At 37.3% G+C, this 18774-nt stretch overlaps 1 protein-coding gene across 1 annotated transcript in view; it reads right to left on the bottom strand.

Annotated features, from left to right (window-relative positions):
• Positions 1–11255: 11255 nt before the first annotated feature.
• Positions 11256–18774, bottom strand: part of LOC122797536 (trace amine-associated receptor 4-like) — a 131098-nt gene continuing 123579 nt past the window's right edge. The window contains exon 3 of the mRNA XM_044066168.1: positions 11256–12348. Within this exon, the coding sequence (XP_043922103.1) occupies positions 11256–12348 (1093 nt within the window). The remainder of the gene's footprint in view (positions 12349–18774) is intronic.

Below are 18774 nucleotides of genomic sequence, written 5' to 3' on the forward strand. Positions count from 1 at the left end.
AGAAACACAGTATTTGTGTTAGCATGCATTTTCTGAAGGATGTGAAGTCTGAAACTCAAATGCATGCCATTATTTAGTGACATTAATATTTAGATCATCCCAGTAATTTGTCATAAAGACACAATTTTTATGAGGAACAGACTAAAAATATGAGTCAAAAATCTGGATATTCTGTGAAAATCTGTTCAGTTGAGAGGTATGCCTGAGTCATGTGTTTTCAGTTTGTCTAACTCTAAGTCATCTACATAGAGACAGAGAGACAGCAAGAGGTATTTGAAGGTATGTGGATATATGAATGTTAAAGAGGTATGTTTCCAAGGGATACCCTAAAGGGAACCTCATACATTAGCCTTATTTCCTAAACAGTCTCTTATTGCTATGTAGAAATGAATGAGATGCAGGTACCAAATCACCAAAAAAGACCCGCTTGGACCACAGTAGCTCGAGCAGGCAGTGTTAAACAACTACCTTCATCAAATGCTGTTAGTATTAGACAACTACCTTCACCAAATGCACGGTAGTAATATACTAAAAGTGACAATAATCCACTTCACAATCTTTTGTGAACACAGGTTTAATGCAATTACAGGTTTAGCGCTTTCATCCACCAACAAGTAGACTTCTTCAGAACCAATGGTTACAAAGATTCAAGTGCATATTTATAGTAAATTTGGCGCCAAAAAAATCAATTAATAAACCAGTTAATATTTTGCTTGCAATACTATTTACATATATACATACACTCAATAACACTTATATGAATAAATTAAACAGTTTAAAAACTACTATATAACAATATAAATACTATGAAAAGTACAATTTAATTTAAGTTTTAAATACCCTAAAACAAAAGCATGTCAAAGAGTTTAATGTTATTTCCATCTTATTGCTATGTGTCAGGATCTATCACTGGGATATTCACAGCTCCAGTACACCACATTTGTAGAAGGAACCATTTATATAACTTATTCGTCAACAGTCTGTGATCTACTCTGCCAAATACTGAAGTAAAGTTAATACATATTATAACCATCATGATGCAGTTTTCTATAGTTGTTATAATATTGCTATAAAAGAGCTGGTGACGATTTGTTACAGAATATTCTTTAATGTTAGTATGTTGCCATATTTTAGTAAAGTCTTTCTTATGGGGATCATCCCTTATATTTAATGCTATGGTTTGCATCATTTTCACTGAATTAGAGAGTAGATTAGCATGTCTGTAGTTGTTTGGGTCCTCATTAGCTCAGTTTTCTATTAAATATTGGTTTAAGAATGCCTGGTTTGCAGTCTTATGATGTTATGTCTGTTTAAAAAAGCAAGCTTTCAGGGTAATTTCAGCAGTCAGGATAGTGATGTTATCATTTATCTTTCTTAGTTACCCCATCTTTTGCTGCTGCCTTGCTATCATCAAGTTTGCCAGTAAAGCAATAACACCATAAGCATTTAAGGTAGTAGCATATCCTTTTTCACCTGTAAAATTATTTACTAGGTTATTGTTATTACCATAAAGTTTAACAAAATAATCAGAGATCTTAACAGCATCACTGTTGTCATTTAAATTGTTGGCATTCCCTGTTTTCAAGATGATATTAAATTAAGACTCATCCTTTCTGAATATATTTAAACATGACTTCCTAGTATCCTTTTTGTTGTTTATCAGATTCTCTTCTAAGATCTTTAAGCCTGTTTTCACAGTTTGCTTAATCGTTATGTTTAAGACATTTACTTCTGTTTTTAGCAATTAGCACATACTTTCCAATTCTTAGACATCTCATTTCTTGGCCTAAGTATTTTTGTTCAACAAGTGATCAGTCCATGTGAATTAAAGTATTTTATTCCATGTTCATAGATTTATACTAAGCTAATGACTATCAGGGTCTTTATAAGCCTGGCTGTGCAACCCAACTCAGTTTTGTCCCAAAGTCCCTCAGACGTCTATTTGATAAGGTATGTAAGTAATGAGGTAGTTAATGGTTATGTGGAGCGGTATATTAATTGTGGATTAATTTATTTACTGTCAAGTATTGTCCAGCAGAAACATGGGGCCAGATCATTTGTGACTTCCTAGCTAATGATCAATGTTTTATTTGAATAGGGTCAGGGATGAACTCTGCTTCACATGGATAGAGAGCTTATTGCACACTGTAGAGATCCTTAGAGACACGTATCTGTCTCTTCAGCATGTTCTATTTATATCATAGGCAAAGTTTAGGTCCTTCGGTCAAGTGTTTCTGGTGTAGTTTGTTTATGATTGTGCAAGAGATCCATCAGAGCTGTATCTGATGATGCCTTACATGCCAAGCATAGATCTCCTATCAGTTACCTGTAGGAGACTGATTACAGAGTGGGTGTTAAGGCAAACTGTGTAGGACAGGATAGTCATACCATGGATATTCCTGGTGAGGAATCTTTGAAGGCATTCAAACTGCTGCAAGTGCCTGGTTAGGTATATGCCAAAGGGGACATTCTACTCCATGATGGGTTAGATAAGGGTTAAATAGCGTGGTACCATAACTTCCTCAGAACTGGATGCCATACTTCTGCTTATGAGTTGGTTGACATAGAATGAGTTTCTTACTATCAAGGATACATGTTGGTTGAAGGCCAGATTACTGCATGCATATGTTCCCAGATCCTAAATTACCAGGTCAACCCTTAAGACTGTTTTATTGCTGGAGTAGCTTGCTTGAGTAGATGATTTCCTAAAGGGCACTACAATGCATTTCTTCTCACTGAGTTTTAATCTGTGAATTTGGCACCACTCATTTATTTGTGTTAGACCCTCTTGTAGGATGCCGGTGTCGAGGGTAGAATCTATGATAACTTCCAGTTAGCAGTCATCTACAAACTTGATTAGCCAGAGGCCTTTGACATTACCCTTCACTTCTGAGACATAGATGCCAAATAGGACTGGGCCCAACATGGAACCCTGGGGTACTCCACTGGTGACCAGTCTACTGGTGGAGGTGGTCTCACCAATCCTGACTTCTTAGTTCCTCTCTATGAGCGAACCAGGAACCCAGTAGGTTCAGCAAGTTATATAGGGATTTAAGCTTAATTTTGAAAGTGTATCCATAATATCTGAGTGGGGTACCGTATAGAACACCTTGGCCAGGTCAGGGTAGGCAATTTGCACCATTTTCCCCTCATCCATAATCTTGACGTAGGAGTTCAAAGAAATCCACCAGGTTGAGTAGACAAGACCTTTCTGTAACAAAGCCAAGCTGGGATAGTTCCAGTATCTGTAGGTTACCAATATCCTTGCTGATCAAGTCCATGATAATTTGTTACACAGCTTTACATATAAGACTTGTCAGACTGATGGGTATGTAGTTCTCAGGAACGACTGATGGTCCATCTGAATGAAAAGGGATGACTATTGTGGCCCTTTATTCAACTGGCATGTAACCTGTTTTGAGGTTGTAGTTGCAGAATGCTTCAAGTGGTCTGAGTAGGTCGTGTTTTAGGCTATTTAGGAGGCAACTAGGAATATTGTCAGGGCCAATTAAAACAGTATTTTTAGCCTTAGCAAGTGCCACCAGGACCTGTGCCCTTTTGAAAGTTTGGAGGGATATGCTAGAATGGATTTCAGAGAGGGGAGTGGGAGGGTGGTAAAGTGAAGTTAGAGCTAAATTTATCAACCAGTAGATTTGCTATGTCACCTTTGTCTTTAAATTCTGTGCCATTTACCACCAGTTCTGCCCTCTGCTGCATGTTACCTTTAAGGTTCCTGACAGAGCTGAAGAAGGCCTTGTGATTGTTCTTAGCCTGGGAGGCTAGCCTAACCTTGTAATTGGCCTTGTTGGACTTTATTAGACCTCTTAGTTTCTTGTTTAGTTGAATCAGAGAGCTCCTGTCTCTATGAGAGTTGATCTTTCTGACTTGAGACATTAATTTCTTTGTTTTGTTATATACCCAGTTAAGGTAAGGATTGTTGGTCTAAGAGCTGGGCTTACTTCTGATAGGTATGGCAACTTCAATGCAGCCATTTACATGTTTGCACAGGATATATGTGAATTATTCTACATAGGTAGCTTTGTTCTTAGGGTTTGGGGGAGCTGTGAATTTTGACAAACACTGCCATTTAATAGTATGTAGTTTGCTTTAAAATAGTTCCTAACTGTTACACGTTTGGTTGGGTTTTCCTGGGTTGATTTTTATTTCAAAGGAAACAGCTTTGTGTTTCAACCTCACCAATGAGTACATGACACAGGGGAAGGTGCAATGATCTCTCATGTTGGTAAGTACTAGGTCCAGTATCTTTTCTCCTCTGGTTGAAGTGCACAGTATCAGGTTCAAGGTGTTCATGCTGATAAAGTTCATGAAACTCTATGCCTGTGAACTGGAGGTAGTTTAGGTTTACATTTCCCAATCTATGGAGGGGTAGTTAGAGTCTTCCATGAATAGAATATTTCGTTTAAGTGGTAAGTGTTTCTATTAGGTCTAGATAAGAGTAATAAGCTTCATGGGTTATACAGATCAACCTGTAACTGGCCAGGTCATGGTAAAGAACCTTGCCTATGGAGACTTGAATGCAGATGAACTCCAGGGCATCATCTTGTTTACCCAAACTGGAGTTGTATTAATTGCTAATGTAGATCAAGACACCTCCATCTTTAGTCCCTGTCTGTACTGCTATTGGCTTAAATGTGTAGAAGGCACCTAGTTGTTTGTATATCTAAATTTGTATATCATATTTCTCAAAAATGTTCATATGCTGTTTGCATAAATGATTTTGAAGGCAGTATTCCAATACATATCTTTAAATACTGCATAATGCTGTTCTTTCATACGCTGTCAGTGTGATAACTTCCCCAAGATTTCCTTACATTTGTTTAATATGGGTAGACTCAGCATAGTTAATATTTGAATGTTAGTAAAGGATCCAGTGTGCAAGTCTTCCATACCTTCGTTGAAGGTTGTACGTCAGGGCTGGCAACTCGGTACGTAGAAAATCTGCTGCCAATCATTAGCGGACCGGAGTTCCGCTGTGGCGACCCCTAACCAGGAAAAGCCAAAAGATACAACAACAACAACATACATTATCAAGTAGTATGCTTTTTTTCTACTTGTGACTCCAGTTTCTTTTAAGAGGGAGTTAAACATGCTGCCCATTTTGTAATACTATCTACTTTATCCCATGATGTGCCAAGAATATTAAAATGTTCAGCAGTTATCCCATATGCATTGATAAGATGCCATTGATTAAATCACCCAAATTAGCTACTTTTGCTTCTAGTGGTCCATAAATAATTACTACTGGACTAGCATTTTCCTTGAGTTAATAATCATCAAAATCTAGTAAATCACATTTTTTTGTTACGAAACTTATTGACAGCTTGAACATGTACATTTTCTTTTACCAAAACCATTAAACTGCCTCAACTATGAAGTCTTGAATGAAAAAAGACAATGAACTACATTGCCAAGCATAAATGTCCATAACAAACAAGGGTAAAAAACTCAAATTGTAAGAAGTTCTTGCAGGGGATTAAATCCCATTCACCCAGTTGTGGAGGGCAAAATCTCACCATATCCCCCAAACATATATATATATATATATATATATATATATATATATATATATATATATATACACCAACCTGAAATCTCCCATAACAAATGAATCACTGCAAATGCACCCATAACTGAACCAGATATAATTTCCTAAGGCAAACAATTGTCAGTGGTTTGATCCTCAATGCCTTGTGACTTGGCACTCGCAAGAACTCAGCAACCTATAGAGAAGCCCATTACATTTTCCTTTGTCCTTTATTGTTTTATCTGTTGTAGTGCCTATAGTCAATGCGTCACAGCAAGAGGTTCTCCAGTTCAATTCTTGGCTGGGGTACCTTCTGTGCAGAGTCTGCATGTCCTCCCTGAAGAAGAAGAAGTGCCTATAGTTGATAATTATGGTAAAGTTTTATATCTGAAAGAAAAGCAACTTATTCTTTTAATATGCAAGAGGCTACTGAAATGAGCATAACAGTCTGACAGAATGCTCATCCATAAAAGGCAACTTACTATAGAACATAGTGGTCACGTGGGTTTCCTCCGGGTGCTCCGGTTTCCTCCCACATCCCAAAGACATGCTGTAGGTGGATTGAACACTCTAAATTGGCCCTAGGTGTGAGTGTGTGCATGTGTGTGCCTTCTGTGGAAGGTTGGGCGCCGGGCTGACAACTCGACACCGTGAAACCCCACTGCCAATCATGAGCAGACAGGTGATCCGATGTAGCGACCCCTAACCAGGAAAAAGCCAAAAGAAGAAGAAGTGCCTATAGTTGATAATTATGGTAAAGTTTTATATCTGAAAGAAAAGCAACTTATTCTTTTAATATGCAAGAGGCTACTGAAATGAGCATAACAGTCTGACAGAATGCTCATCCATAAAAGGCAACTTACTATAGAACATAATTGCCAAACTATCTGAGAACCAATGATCTAAATATTACTTCAGATTTTGTCTGTCATGTACTTATAAAAATCAACATGTACCCATGCACTTCTTCACTCCTTCGATGATAGTCTCCATGAAGCACATTAAAGGATTACACAGCATCCTTTTCTTCTTTTTATCCAGTTATCACTTCAGGCATATATCAGTAGGTGAATACATTCCAAAATTATTATTAGCAGGATCTTACAGTTTGAATCAAAAATATATTAATACCTGCAACACATTTATCTCATTCCTCTTCAGCATATTATTGACTTATTCTTACATGTTGGCATCATTCTTAACTTTTGGAAATGTCCACATCTCTAAGGGAGATATCTTCTTGGATATCAAATTATTTCAGTAAATATGGCCTGGTGAGTAATAGCCATTATGATTTTTTTTTAAATAGCATGCTGCCTTAATTGTCTCCTTAGCTGGTAATGATGATTAGCATACTATACTCAATGCAGATTAATATGTGTGTGTCAAATTAAGGTTAAAACACTTTTTGCAGTATCTTAGAAAAAAAAGCATCCAGCTATTAACAGCACAAACTAAAGACAGCCTTAACAAAAGTATCATACTTTATGCATATCATAGACTATGGATTGCAACCTGAGACCCTGTATAACTGCTGTCACTAACAAGTAGCACTAAATATTTTTTTTTTTGCTTGCAAAGGTAAGTAAGTGTTCTCTCTGAGAAATATTTTCAGTTCAACATCTCTGATATTTAATATTGTTGTAGTTCGAATACAGTCATATAGCAATATTCATTCTAAGATTCAATCATTGCATCAAAGGGTTTGCTCATTTTCTGATAAGTTGAGATTGACTTAGTATTAATATTTCCTTAAATGATTTGCTAGTGCTTTACAGATCTAAGAATAAAAATTATGCATTTCTATTTAAATGCTGAATGAGGATTCCCTGTCTCCACATCAGTTTTTGATTTGCTAGAGCTTTAGCCATCTAGGATTCAAAATTATGCATTTCGATTCAAATGCTGAATGAGGATTCCCTGTCTCCACATCAGTTTAAAGTTAATAAAACCAAGTGGTACAAGTTTTTACATGAAGGACTCTATATTGTAGTAGATGGTTTTGCGAAAACTATTCCATGCCCAAGGAGATGTAATTTCAGCACCACCCATGTTGTTTATCTTGCCAGTTGCAGCTCTTGTAATGCATTCAATGTGGGGGAAACAAACAAGAAATTGAGAGAAAGGATACAGGAACACATATACGATATTGTGTAAAATGCCCTTTTTAAACACAGGAGTGGGTGCTCTAATTTTTAAAACTTTTTATTTTTAATTATTGATAGGGTAGTGGTTTCAGACTTAACGGGTGACTATGACACACTTCTAGAACTTGAAGAACTTATGAAGCAGCTGAGGCTAAATGCCTCGGTTGCTCCAGTATTTAATGACACTTTGTCTTTAATTAGTGTAATGGAGAAGAAGGCTAATTTTGTGTAAGTTGTGTTAATGATTTTTTTACATCCTTTATATCAACATAAGTTTTTCTTAATTGTGTAGCATTAGTGAATTTTAATTCATTTTTATGTCATATCATATGCTTTTAATATGTTTTACCAGTCATTTATTTAATCAGGATTTTATTCTTTACAAGTTACTTTAAGTTGATATGTTGCATTATTCAAGACATGCAAATTAACGACATCTGATTGGTTAAGTGATATGTGTATATTTTGGTGGAGTTATGGCAGTTCTTCACTCTGAAGAAGTCTTGTTATTCACCAAGATGAAAGCATTAAGTTTTTACATTTGTATTTAATTAATTTTTGATAAACGAGTGCCAGTTACATTGGTTGGTCTCCATTTGTTTTTGATATTCTTTCATTTATCTTTCTTTTATTTCACTTTCTTATGCCTATTTATACATAATCTGTTTGTATAAAATGAAAAAGCTTTACTGACACTCAATTATTACATGTAAGTTATCTCTGATAGACCTCAAACTGTACATTTATTCGGCAATATTGCATCCTTACTATAAAAAGACAGTTTGCTATACTCTTCACTAGGTATACTATAGAGTGACATTTCTAATTTTGTACTAATACTGTAATATTTCACTGCTGTGGTTGAATCACCAAGTTGGCCTGAAAAGGGTGGAATGTGATTTTTGTATTACACCCATAAACAAAAATAACTCAATAAATGCAGCCGTAAGAACCACCTGGTAATTATTTCATTCTGCCTTGTTCTTCAGTAATTATTTGATGGCTATGAGGGCTTTACTTCTACATTCAAGACACATTTCTCAGGCGGAATCTAGCTGTAAGGAGGTTGAAGCCAAATCGACAGAAAGGCAATTGTCAGTTGGTGGAATGACCACTTGCTTGATATCATGCTACTTGCCAAAATGGTACAATAGTAAATGGAGGTCACTGCAGATAGAACCTCTCTTATACCTGAGATGTAACAATCTTTGAGCTGATTATATTGAGCAGGGGTTTGCAGGGGACACAGCTGTTCACAAGAGAGGTATGAAGGAACAAGCACTCCATAAAAAAAATCATATCTTCATATCTTTTCTCATATAGTATGTTTTGCTTGAAGCATATTTCAAATAATTGCTTTATGAGGCATCTGCCACCTTTCACATGTCTCTGTTGTCTTTCTTTGGGTGCCAAACTCCTTTCACATTTTTCTAATTTTGTTTCCTGTCATAAGACACTGTGGTTTAGTTTTGAAGGCTTTTATGCTTTTATAATAATTATTTTATAAGCCATACTGTCCATGCAAATTGCTTTGATCTCTACTGTATGCATTTTTATGTTCCTTGTAAATGAAATAGTTTCTTTGATTATTCTGTTCTGAGGTTACATTGTTATTTAAGCCAGTGAATAGGTAATTACCTTTCTTAAGTCTATTGGTAATAAAAAGTATTAACCTGCTATCAGTTTAAAAATTGTTAGAAAGGGATTCTTGCTTTTGCATCCTGCTCATAAATCTATGCTTAAGATCAAATAGAAGCCTGACTGGAGCTTTTCATCCCCCCACTATCCAACATTTTTTATCCTCTGAATTTCCTATTTTGCTTGCTATTTTTATTTTACTTAAACAAACAAACAAATAAACAAACAAACAGTGTTCTGTATGGTAAAAATAAATTTACATACTTCTAATTATGTATCTTGTTACAACTGAAGATAGTCCTCGCAAAACATAGAAAAGGTCACATCCATTTGACCCTCATACTGGACAAATACTATTTTTATATCAACATTTATTACTTCCATTTGCACTAACCTTATTATATACCAGTCCATTTGCCTACATGGGTATATTCAAGACTCTTTCTAGGGACCTTTTCTTTCATTCCTCATACATTCCCTTCCAAATACTATCAGCAAACAACATAAAATATAGTTCCATAAACGTCTTGTACACCTAAATTACCTGCATGTCAAAATATTTATTACATTTATTTGCCCTTAATCAACAACCCAGCAATTCAGTCTCCAGAAGCTGACAGTTCATTCCTGTTTCATCTGCTGCTTTTTGAAGAAACTTCATTATACATTTACCCTAGCTCTTCACTCAAAGACCTGTTGTACTTACAAGACACTTCCAGTACCTCTAGGTAAACTGCTTGTTCTTTGGGCAGTAGATTAAAGGATCCCTCTGCTTTGACATACTTCAGTCCATTGTATCTTGTGCTTTGAAGCATTGCTGGTTGATGCTCTGTTTTCACTAAATCTTGGGCCCACATCTGTTTCCTGTCTCTTAGGGGAGGGACTAAAATCCTCTAGGTTCATCTGTTGTTGCAATTTAATGCAGGAATCCACAAGATTTATCCTGTCTGGACCATCTCTGTCTTACAGTTTCTAAAGCCTTTGCACCAACCCCACAGCCTGGAACTTTCTACCCAAAATCCGCCTCTTGATTTCAATCATTCTCACCTGTATATCTGCATATGTATATGATTGCCCTAATCTCCCAATAGTATTGATTTCTTGAAACACAGCTACAAATACGCTATACTGTATTCTTTACAACAGTCCTAAATTATCTCTGATAATGCACCATTTGTCAACATATAAGAAAAGAATCCAAAAGAGAATTAAACCAGAAATAAATGAAGAACGGTCACAAAAGCAGAAGGAAGGCAATAAGAGCTGTAGAATCCACTACAAATAAGGGTTCTTTGCCAATATTATAAGTTGAAAATGTGGCAGAAAACTCCACCATCACTTCACTTTATTGCAAGCAAATATAAGCGCTTTTGTCCCAAATAGTGCTTACAGGAACTTCATCAGATCTGATGCCATTTAAGGAACTGTAGTAGACCTGAAAACAGCCAGTTCATTTTCATATAAAATTAACAATGCTACCAGATGGAAGAATGCATTTTCTTCCAAGATGTTCTAATAGTCACTTTTCCATAAATATATGCGTCCTAAGAAGTATTTATCTAAGTCAAGCAACAGTTAACTTTTAAAGATACCAGCTGAGTTCAGCCATCCTATTTTTAACCAAACATATGATTTTGAAAAACATGCTACAAAAGGCAAGAATGATGATTGTATAAACAATGAAGTACTAGCATTGGTTTCATACATAACAGTGATGCAATAAAATGCTGTGTTATCTTGTTAACATATTTAATCAAAGCGTTGGTTCTTTAGTATTAACAGGCAAATCCAGAAAACCTACCAGCCACGAATGGCTAGTTATAGCCAATAATATAAATTAAGATTCTCTAGTGGCAAGTTAAAACTTGAAGGCAATTGCATACTGCTGTCAAACTGCATTGTACTGTATTGAGCAGAATTGTGTGCTAATGATTTCCAGGAAACAAATTAATACAAGAAGATGCTCTAGTAAATATTTTCCCAGATAAAATTGTTTTAAATGCTGTCCGAAACCATGGATAAAAATATCCATATATTATTGGATTACATGCAGAATTGGAATATGCTAGCCAACTAAAGGTTTCATAAATAAATGAAGATACTGAAACATTGAACAAAGAATTAAGTACTAATATAACAGGAAAAGGTAACCAGCAAAACAAAAATGCACCTGTTATCAGTCCTAATGTTTTTGCTGCTTTTGTTTCTACATTGTGTAACCCACTGCTGTGTTTTTCTGTGTTAGTGGTGATATTGGCTGCTGTGTTGTTAATGGCTGCAGAGTGATTTCTGGCTACAGCAAATATCTTACTGTATATACCACTCATTAATGTGAATGGTATAAAAAAGACCAAGAGTGATGTAATTAAAGACCACATTTTATCAAAAATTACAATACACAAATTTTTACAGTAAAAAGAAGCCAAAGTTGCCTCATCTAAATTCTTGCTTGAGAAAACCAAACTAAAGCCAAAGCATGTAGGTACTGCCCAACACACAGACAAGAACATTGCTGTTACAGGAAATGTGATTTTTGATGAATAATGTAGGGGATCACATATGGCAAAGTAACGATCAATGGAGATAAAACAGAGATGTAAAACAGAAACGGTTGTAAAAGCTGAATCTAATACTGAGTGGACTTTACAAAATATGCTGCCAAAATACCAACATGCTTCAATGGATCGTATCATGCTAAAAGGTAGGATAAGTGAACCTACAAAAAAATCTGTAAAAGCCAGTGAAAGTGTCAAAAAGTTGGTAGGAGAGTGAAGTTGTCTGAAGTGGGAGACAGATATAATCACCAGAAGATTTCCACAAAGAGCTGTCAGTATAATTCCAGTCAAAAATGTATATATGACAACAGAAACTGATGGCAGAAGGTTATTTTTTATACACGATCCCTCTATAGATGGAAAACAGAACTGCACTTCTTCCAAACTCTCAGAAGCTGATTTATTCATTTGTATTCGGTGCATATTTACTGTTTCCTTACTGCCATTTGTTGATATGCAATACCTAGAAAGAATAAAATAACATGTTAATAAACATATAATAATAATTTTAAACAAAACGTATGTACTTATGTTAATGGAATATTTAATATCTAAATTCAGGAGACCAAGGATCCTTATTCTGTACAGTCATTATACTTTTATTTTAATGTGTTCTTTTGAATCTGTTGCATAATCTCTAAAAAACGTTTAATTTTTAATATTTGAAATACAGTACATATTTCCCAGAAAATGCTTACAATGAATGCTGAACAGCAGTAGAGAAATAATATAACCGGATGGACTTTTGTATTTAAAAAGCTGTTGTCATTCTTGATGCATATGCTACCCATTTTACACAAATTGTTTAATAGAAGTGACATAGGATAAGACATGTGAATCACTTATGCTTACCAGAAATCCATTATTCTAGTTTTCTAATATGTACACTGGATGTTGTGTCAAGGAGAATCATGATCCAGAGACACCTTCTATTGCCAGTGTACTAGGACCATGAATATTGCATCTACAGATGTGCTGCAGGGGGAGGTAAGCAGTTCCAAAACACCTTTGTTGCTACAAATGGGTTGTTCAGAGCATGGCAGGAAAAACTAACATATATAGATTCGGCCACACTGCTGCCTTCAGAGGAGTCCCACCAGGATGCAGCTACACAGTGCATCATTGCCATTTAATGACCCATGCATTTTACAGTGTGGTAGCCACTCCTTTCCTTCCCCCTGGTACAGAACTAACTGGTACTGTGACTACCTCCCCCCCATGTAAACAGTATTTAACTAATGATCAGTACACCCTCCCCACTTGCTGATCTACAGTGAAAATGTCCTCCATTTAATTACTCATCAGCATCAAACACTCTGCTCTTTCCACAATTCATCTGCTAGTAAATGACAGTCTCTAACCTATGCTTGCAAACAACATCTACAGCTAGCCTCACCATCCTCTCCTCTTAATATAAGATGCCTTCAGCTGCTCACCCCCATACTCAGTCTGTAAAATATCAGTGTTACTTGGCTTGTTTCTTCCTCCCCCCACTAGTAATTAGTATCCCATGCTGTCTGTCATTATGCCTTCCTCCCCATCCATCCTCCTATTTAAACTTAGCATCACAGCTTCTTTCTACATATACACAGTCAGAGATTGGAGACATTGGTCTTATTCTCAATTAATACCTGTCTGCCCTATCTAGCCCACTGTCAACAAATGCAACTCCCAAGTCTCCACCCAAGCTTACCATCTGTGATAAAAACATTCCATACTAATTAGAAGACCACTGTCAACAAATAGAACAGCCCCTACCATGGAACATCAGCTCAGAGATGGACAACACAGACTTCCATGATGTTGACCAAAGTTCCATTTCACTAACAAGGGTCCCATTTCTTACAATACTCCCACATCTTCATAATATTGACATATAGTAATAGCCTCACTCCCACCCAAAATTGGGTGGGTTAGACAACCATAATGCACAGTTTTCATACCAATGATTTTTTTTCTCCAAAGTCTTTAATTTCACAGCATACTGTACAGAGCATTGTTCAAGGGGCAATGTGAACTCCTGCAGCTATGTCACCCCAGCATACCTCTCAACTGTCCAGATTTTCACAGACTGTCTAGATTTTGTTCTCATATTTTTGGTCTAGTCCTCAAAATCTGTATTTTTGGCAAATCACTGAATATTGAAGTCTCAAAATAATGACACAGTTTCAGACTTCACATCCTTCAGAAAACACATGCTAACATGGATCTGGTTATTTTAGCAACTTTAAAACTTTATAAGAACAATATTTAAAATCTGTCCTTATTTTTGGGTATTTTTCCCCCATTATTTTAGGCTTTGTTGAGATTTCTTGTGCTAAAAGGTTGAGAGATAGTGACCCCAGCTTTTACCACACTTCCTGAAATGCATTCTACCACCATCTGTATGTACTTCCATTTTAACAAGGATACTAATTACTAAGAGCCAGGGAACTCAGGGAACACATATATAGGAAACAAATTTGTAACTTGGACTTTACCAATCACAAAACACACAAGGACAATAATAAAAAACATTAATGAGGCGTGATTTCAATTAGTCAGTAATAAAACTGGGGCATCCATATCTCAAAAGTTGGTTCTGCCCAAAGCTTCCTGACTTTAATAAATGATAATTCCCTATAATGAATAGCAAAATAGTGTAGTAAGGGATGGAACATTCTAGACCTCTTCCTTAACAATATAGACCCCAGATGTTCCACTGCTGTGGCATTCTGAGTTAAATCCAACCACAAATTAGTGATTTCATCTTTTAATATCTCAAACTCCTTCATAGTGAACAATACTAACCTAACTGAATTCAAACAGACAAACATACTTTTATTATTATTATACTAGACACAGGTCCTTTTTCAGCGGAAGCCTGGGGAGAAAAGCTTCACATATAACTACAAGATATAGGTGCAATTTACAAATGCAATTCAAATTACGGTTTGAAGAACATTTTTGAATATCAAATTAAGCAAATTAAACAAGATTTTGAATATTAATTTAGGCAGATTAAACCAAACAATATATAGCATACAATATACAATATCGCAATGCAGAAAGTATGACAGGAGTTACAGTTGATGACAGCTACATGATATAATATATACAAAAATGTGATTTATAAGCTAGGTAATTTGTGGTCTGAGATGACCTAATAGCATCCATAAACTTAACCATAGTGAGTGTGATACAAGACCTGTTGTGGTATTACATAATAGCCCTAGGTTTGAGAGTTACTATATAATGGAAGTTCACAGTCATGTTGATATATAGTTTTACATATGGTCTACATAGATGAGAATCATACTCTCAGAATTCAGAATACAGAGGCAATTAGTTTTGTAGTATTACTGGTATGAGTGGGTTAAAGACATTAAATCTTGAGGATGGATTATTCTGGGCTAGAACAGGAATGTAGCCAAGTATTTGCCACATGAGCTAGCATATGTTTAAAGTTTGTTAAGGAAGATTGGGATACTATATTGTGGAGCAGGTGTTCCATTCTTTAGATATGAAGTTGGAGAAGAAAGAATCACCAGCTAAGTTGTTGGCTTTAGTTACCTGTAATAGTCATCAATAACTAGAGTATAGTGTTCTATTATTTGATTGTGGAATTATCAGATTTTGAAGAGCGGGGGTTTTGTCAGGTGAGTGAAGAATTTTGTGGGCAATGGTCAATTGGTTATAGAGAAGGAGCTGGGATAGTTCATAGGTTCATAGGTTCATAGGTTAGTACTAAGCTAGCTGCCCTTGCGAGCCATTTTAAGCCTAGCCAATTATCCCTTGTGAGACTCAAACCCTGCACCTTGTGTTTGTAAGGCAAACACCTTAATCATTAGGCCACCCTCCCATCCCATTCAAGTCAACTGAACTGCTTAAGAGCTGAATAATGATGTGTCCTGAAAGGAGAGTCTGTGGCAAACCTGGCTATTTTGTTGTAGCAGGAGTCAAGTTTGGCCATTTCAGTCTTTCTCAAGTTTGTGAGTATTTAGGGGGCATATAGCAGTGTACATAAGAGATGGGTATGTGTAATGGTGGATTTGGCCTGTTTAGTGAGGAATTATTTATTTCTATATAGAAGGCCCAATTTCTTATGCACTTTCTTTATGGTCTGGGAGATATGGATGCCAAATGTCATATTACAGTTGATTTCTTCTCTTAGAAGTTTAGTTTGAGTAACAAGAGAAATTATGCTTTTGTTTTTGGACATAATATTGAAGAAGGTATAAAATATGGCTCTAGGTGATTCGGTCATGTTTACTAATGTCACCAAAAATGGGCATGGGTAGTTACCAGTGATAAGTTGGTTGAGGAACTGACCTACTCTGACTCATGCCAGGGACCCTTGCTAATGGTGGAAGGGGTATATGTGCCCCTATTGGCCAGTGTGCACCCACCATAAAGCCCAGCATTCCTGGGTCAATAAGCTACTGGTTGGTTGGTGTCTAGTTGCTCAGCCTGGGTACCTGGGAAAGCTCTGTTGAGCAAAATCTGGATGGAAAACCAACCAACCTGCCAAACATGAACAGAGAATTGCTATGCGTAATGTAGGTTCACTGACAGGACACAGCTTGGAAGTAGATGACATGATGATACGGAGGAGGTTGGACATCCTATGTATCCAAGAGACAAGATGGAAGAGCAGTGGAACAAAGCCAATTGGCTTGGGATCCAGATTCTACTATTCAGGTGGAGAACAGGCTAGAAATGGTGTAGGAATTGTGGTGGGAGAGAGGCTTCAGAAGGCAGTGAGGGATATCATCAGAATTAATGACAGACTCATTGCAATCAGACTCTAGTATAATGATAGGGCAGTGTTCATAATCTCAGCCTATGACCGACAGCAGGGTTGTGATAGTGAGGAAAAGAGTGCATTCAGACAGCAGTTGCAGGACCTACTAGATAAAGCAGGACAACATGAATTGACGCTGATATTGGTTGACATGAATACACATATTGGGACAGACAGAACAGGATATGGACTGCCTTGATCCACATGGGTGGGGCAACAGGAATAAGGAAGGAGAAGCCATTCCAGACTTCTGTCTGGCAAACAGCTTGATAGTATCCAACACTTGGTTCAGAAAGAGAGACAGTCACAAGATCACATACAAGAGTAGCCAACATGCAACTCGGGTAGACTTCCTCCTACTAATAAAAAGGCACTGGGGTAGAATCCACGATTGCAAAGTCATCCCCAGTGAAACAGTCAGCCCACAGCATAAGCCACTAGTTGCCACAATCAGCTGCGAGCAGTGGTCAGATAAGGCTCTTAGGTCAACAGAGACCAGGCTGAGGACCTGGATGTTGACTGGAGAGAAAGTACAACAGTTCAGGGAATTACTCAGGGCTCTAGCAGCCCAAGAAGGGGAGGAAATAAGTGTAGTTGAAGAAGAGTGACAGCACCTAAAAACAGCATATGTTAGAACTACAGAAAAGGTACGTGGCCAAGCCAGGTATGAAAATAAGGTACATAAGGAAAGCTGGTGGTGGAATGCAGAAGTCTAGAAAGTCATTAAAAGAAAGAAGGAATGCAGGAAGAAGTGGGAAATAGAAAAGACTGACCAGGCTAGGAAGGACTACTGGTTGGCTAACAAAGAAGTTGCAATATAAAATAATAGGGCACTGGAGACACTGTACCAACTTCTGGAAAGTGACTCAGTAAGGGGCACAAAGAAACTACATCAGGTTGCAAGGCAAATGCAGAAAGATAAAGAAAATAGTCAGACAGCCTTCATAAGGGATACCAGCAACAACCTCCTCACCAGTCCGCAGGACATCAAAGGCAGATGGAAGGAGTATTTCTAGCAGCTTCTAAATGAAGAAAATCCCACAGAAGCTGTACTGCCCCAGAAACAGCCTACAATAAGAGAAGAGGAGCCCACCTTAGAAGAAGTAAGAACAGCACTAAGGAAGATGAAGTCAGGGAAAACAGCAGGCTCAGATGAGGTCACAGCAGATATAATAAAGTGCTGGGTGAGATAGGGGAGAAATGACTCCTGAGGGTACTAATAGCAGTGTGGAGAGAAAGGCATTTCCCAGATAACTGGAGAATAAGCATACTTGTGCCGGTGTACAAGAACAAAGGGGACAGCCACAACTATGGCCAGTACAACAGCATCAAACCCCTACCACATTGCATGAACGTTCTATAGAAGGTGATTGATAAACGAATACACAGAGCAGTAGAATGTAAGAGAGGAGATGAGCAGTTCAAATTCAGATCAGGATGCAGCACAATTGACCCAATGTTTGCATTGAGACAGATACATGAGAAGAAGCTAGAGATGAGGAGACAGTCCAACTGGGCATTCCTAGACTTGGAGAAAGCATATGACAAAGCCCAAGAAAGCTGATCTGGGCAGTACTGCAATGGTTTGAAGTACCAGAAACATTGGTGCAATTAGTGCATGCTATGTACAAGGACCCAGTGACTCAGGTATGAACAGAGTTCAGCCTCACAGAGGGGTTCCCAGTAGATGTGGGTGCACATCAGGGTTCGGCTCTGAACCTACTGGCGTCCATACTGGTGATGGACTACATTAGCAAACAGGTTGGAGGGATGGATCAACAAAGCTGCTGTATGCAGACAATGTGGCAGTACAGGCAGACTCTGAAATAGAACTTCAGCAAAGGATAGGAGAATGGAATGCAAATCTGAAGGCACATGGGATGAAACTAAGCACAGATAAGACAGTGGTCATGGCAGAAAATTGGGGAAATCAGAAGAAGCTTAGAACAGAGATAGAAGGGAAGATAGTGGAACAGGTAAACAGCTTCAAGTATCTGGGAGGGGTGGTTGAGGAGTAGGGTAGTCTGAATGAAGAGGTCAAAGCTAGAATCAGAGGGGCTGCAGTCAACTGGCATAGAGTATCATGTGTAGTCTATGACAGAAGAA

Source organism: Protopterus annectens, chromosome 1.part0, assembly GCF_019279795.1.
Source record: "Protopterus annectens isolate FY-2018-M chromosome 1.part0, PAN1.0, whole genome shotgun sequence".
Lineage (NCBI taxonomy): Eukaryota > Metazoa > Chordata > Ceratodontiformes > Protopteridae > Protopterus > Protopterus annectens.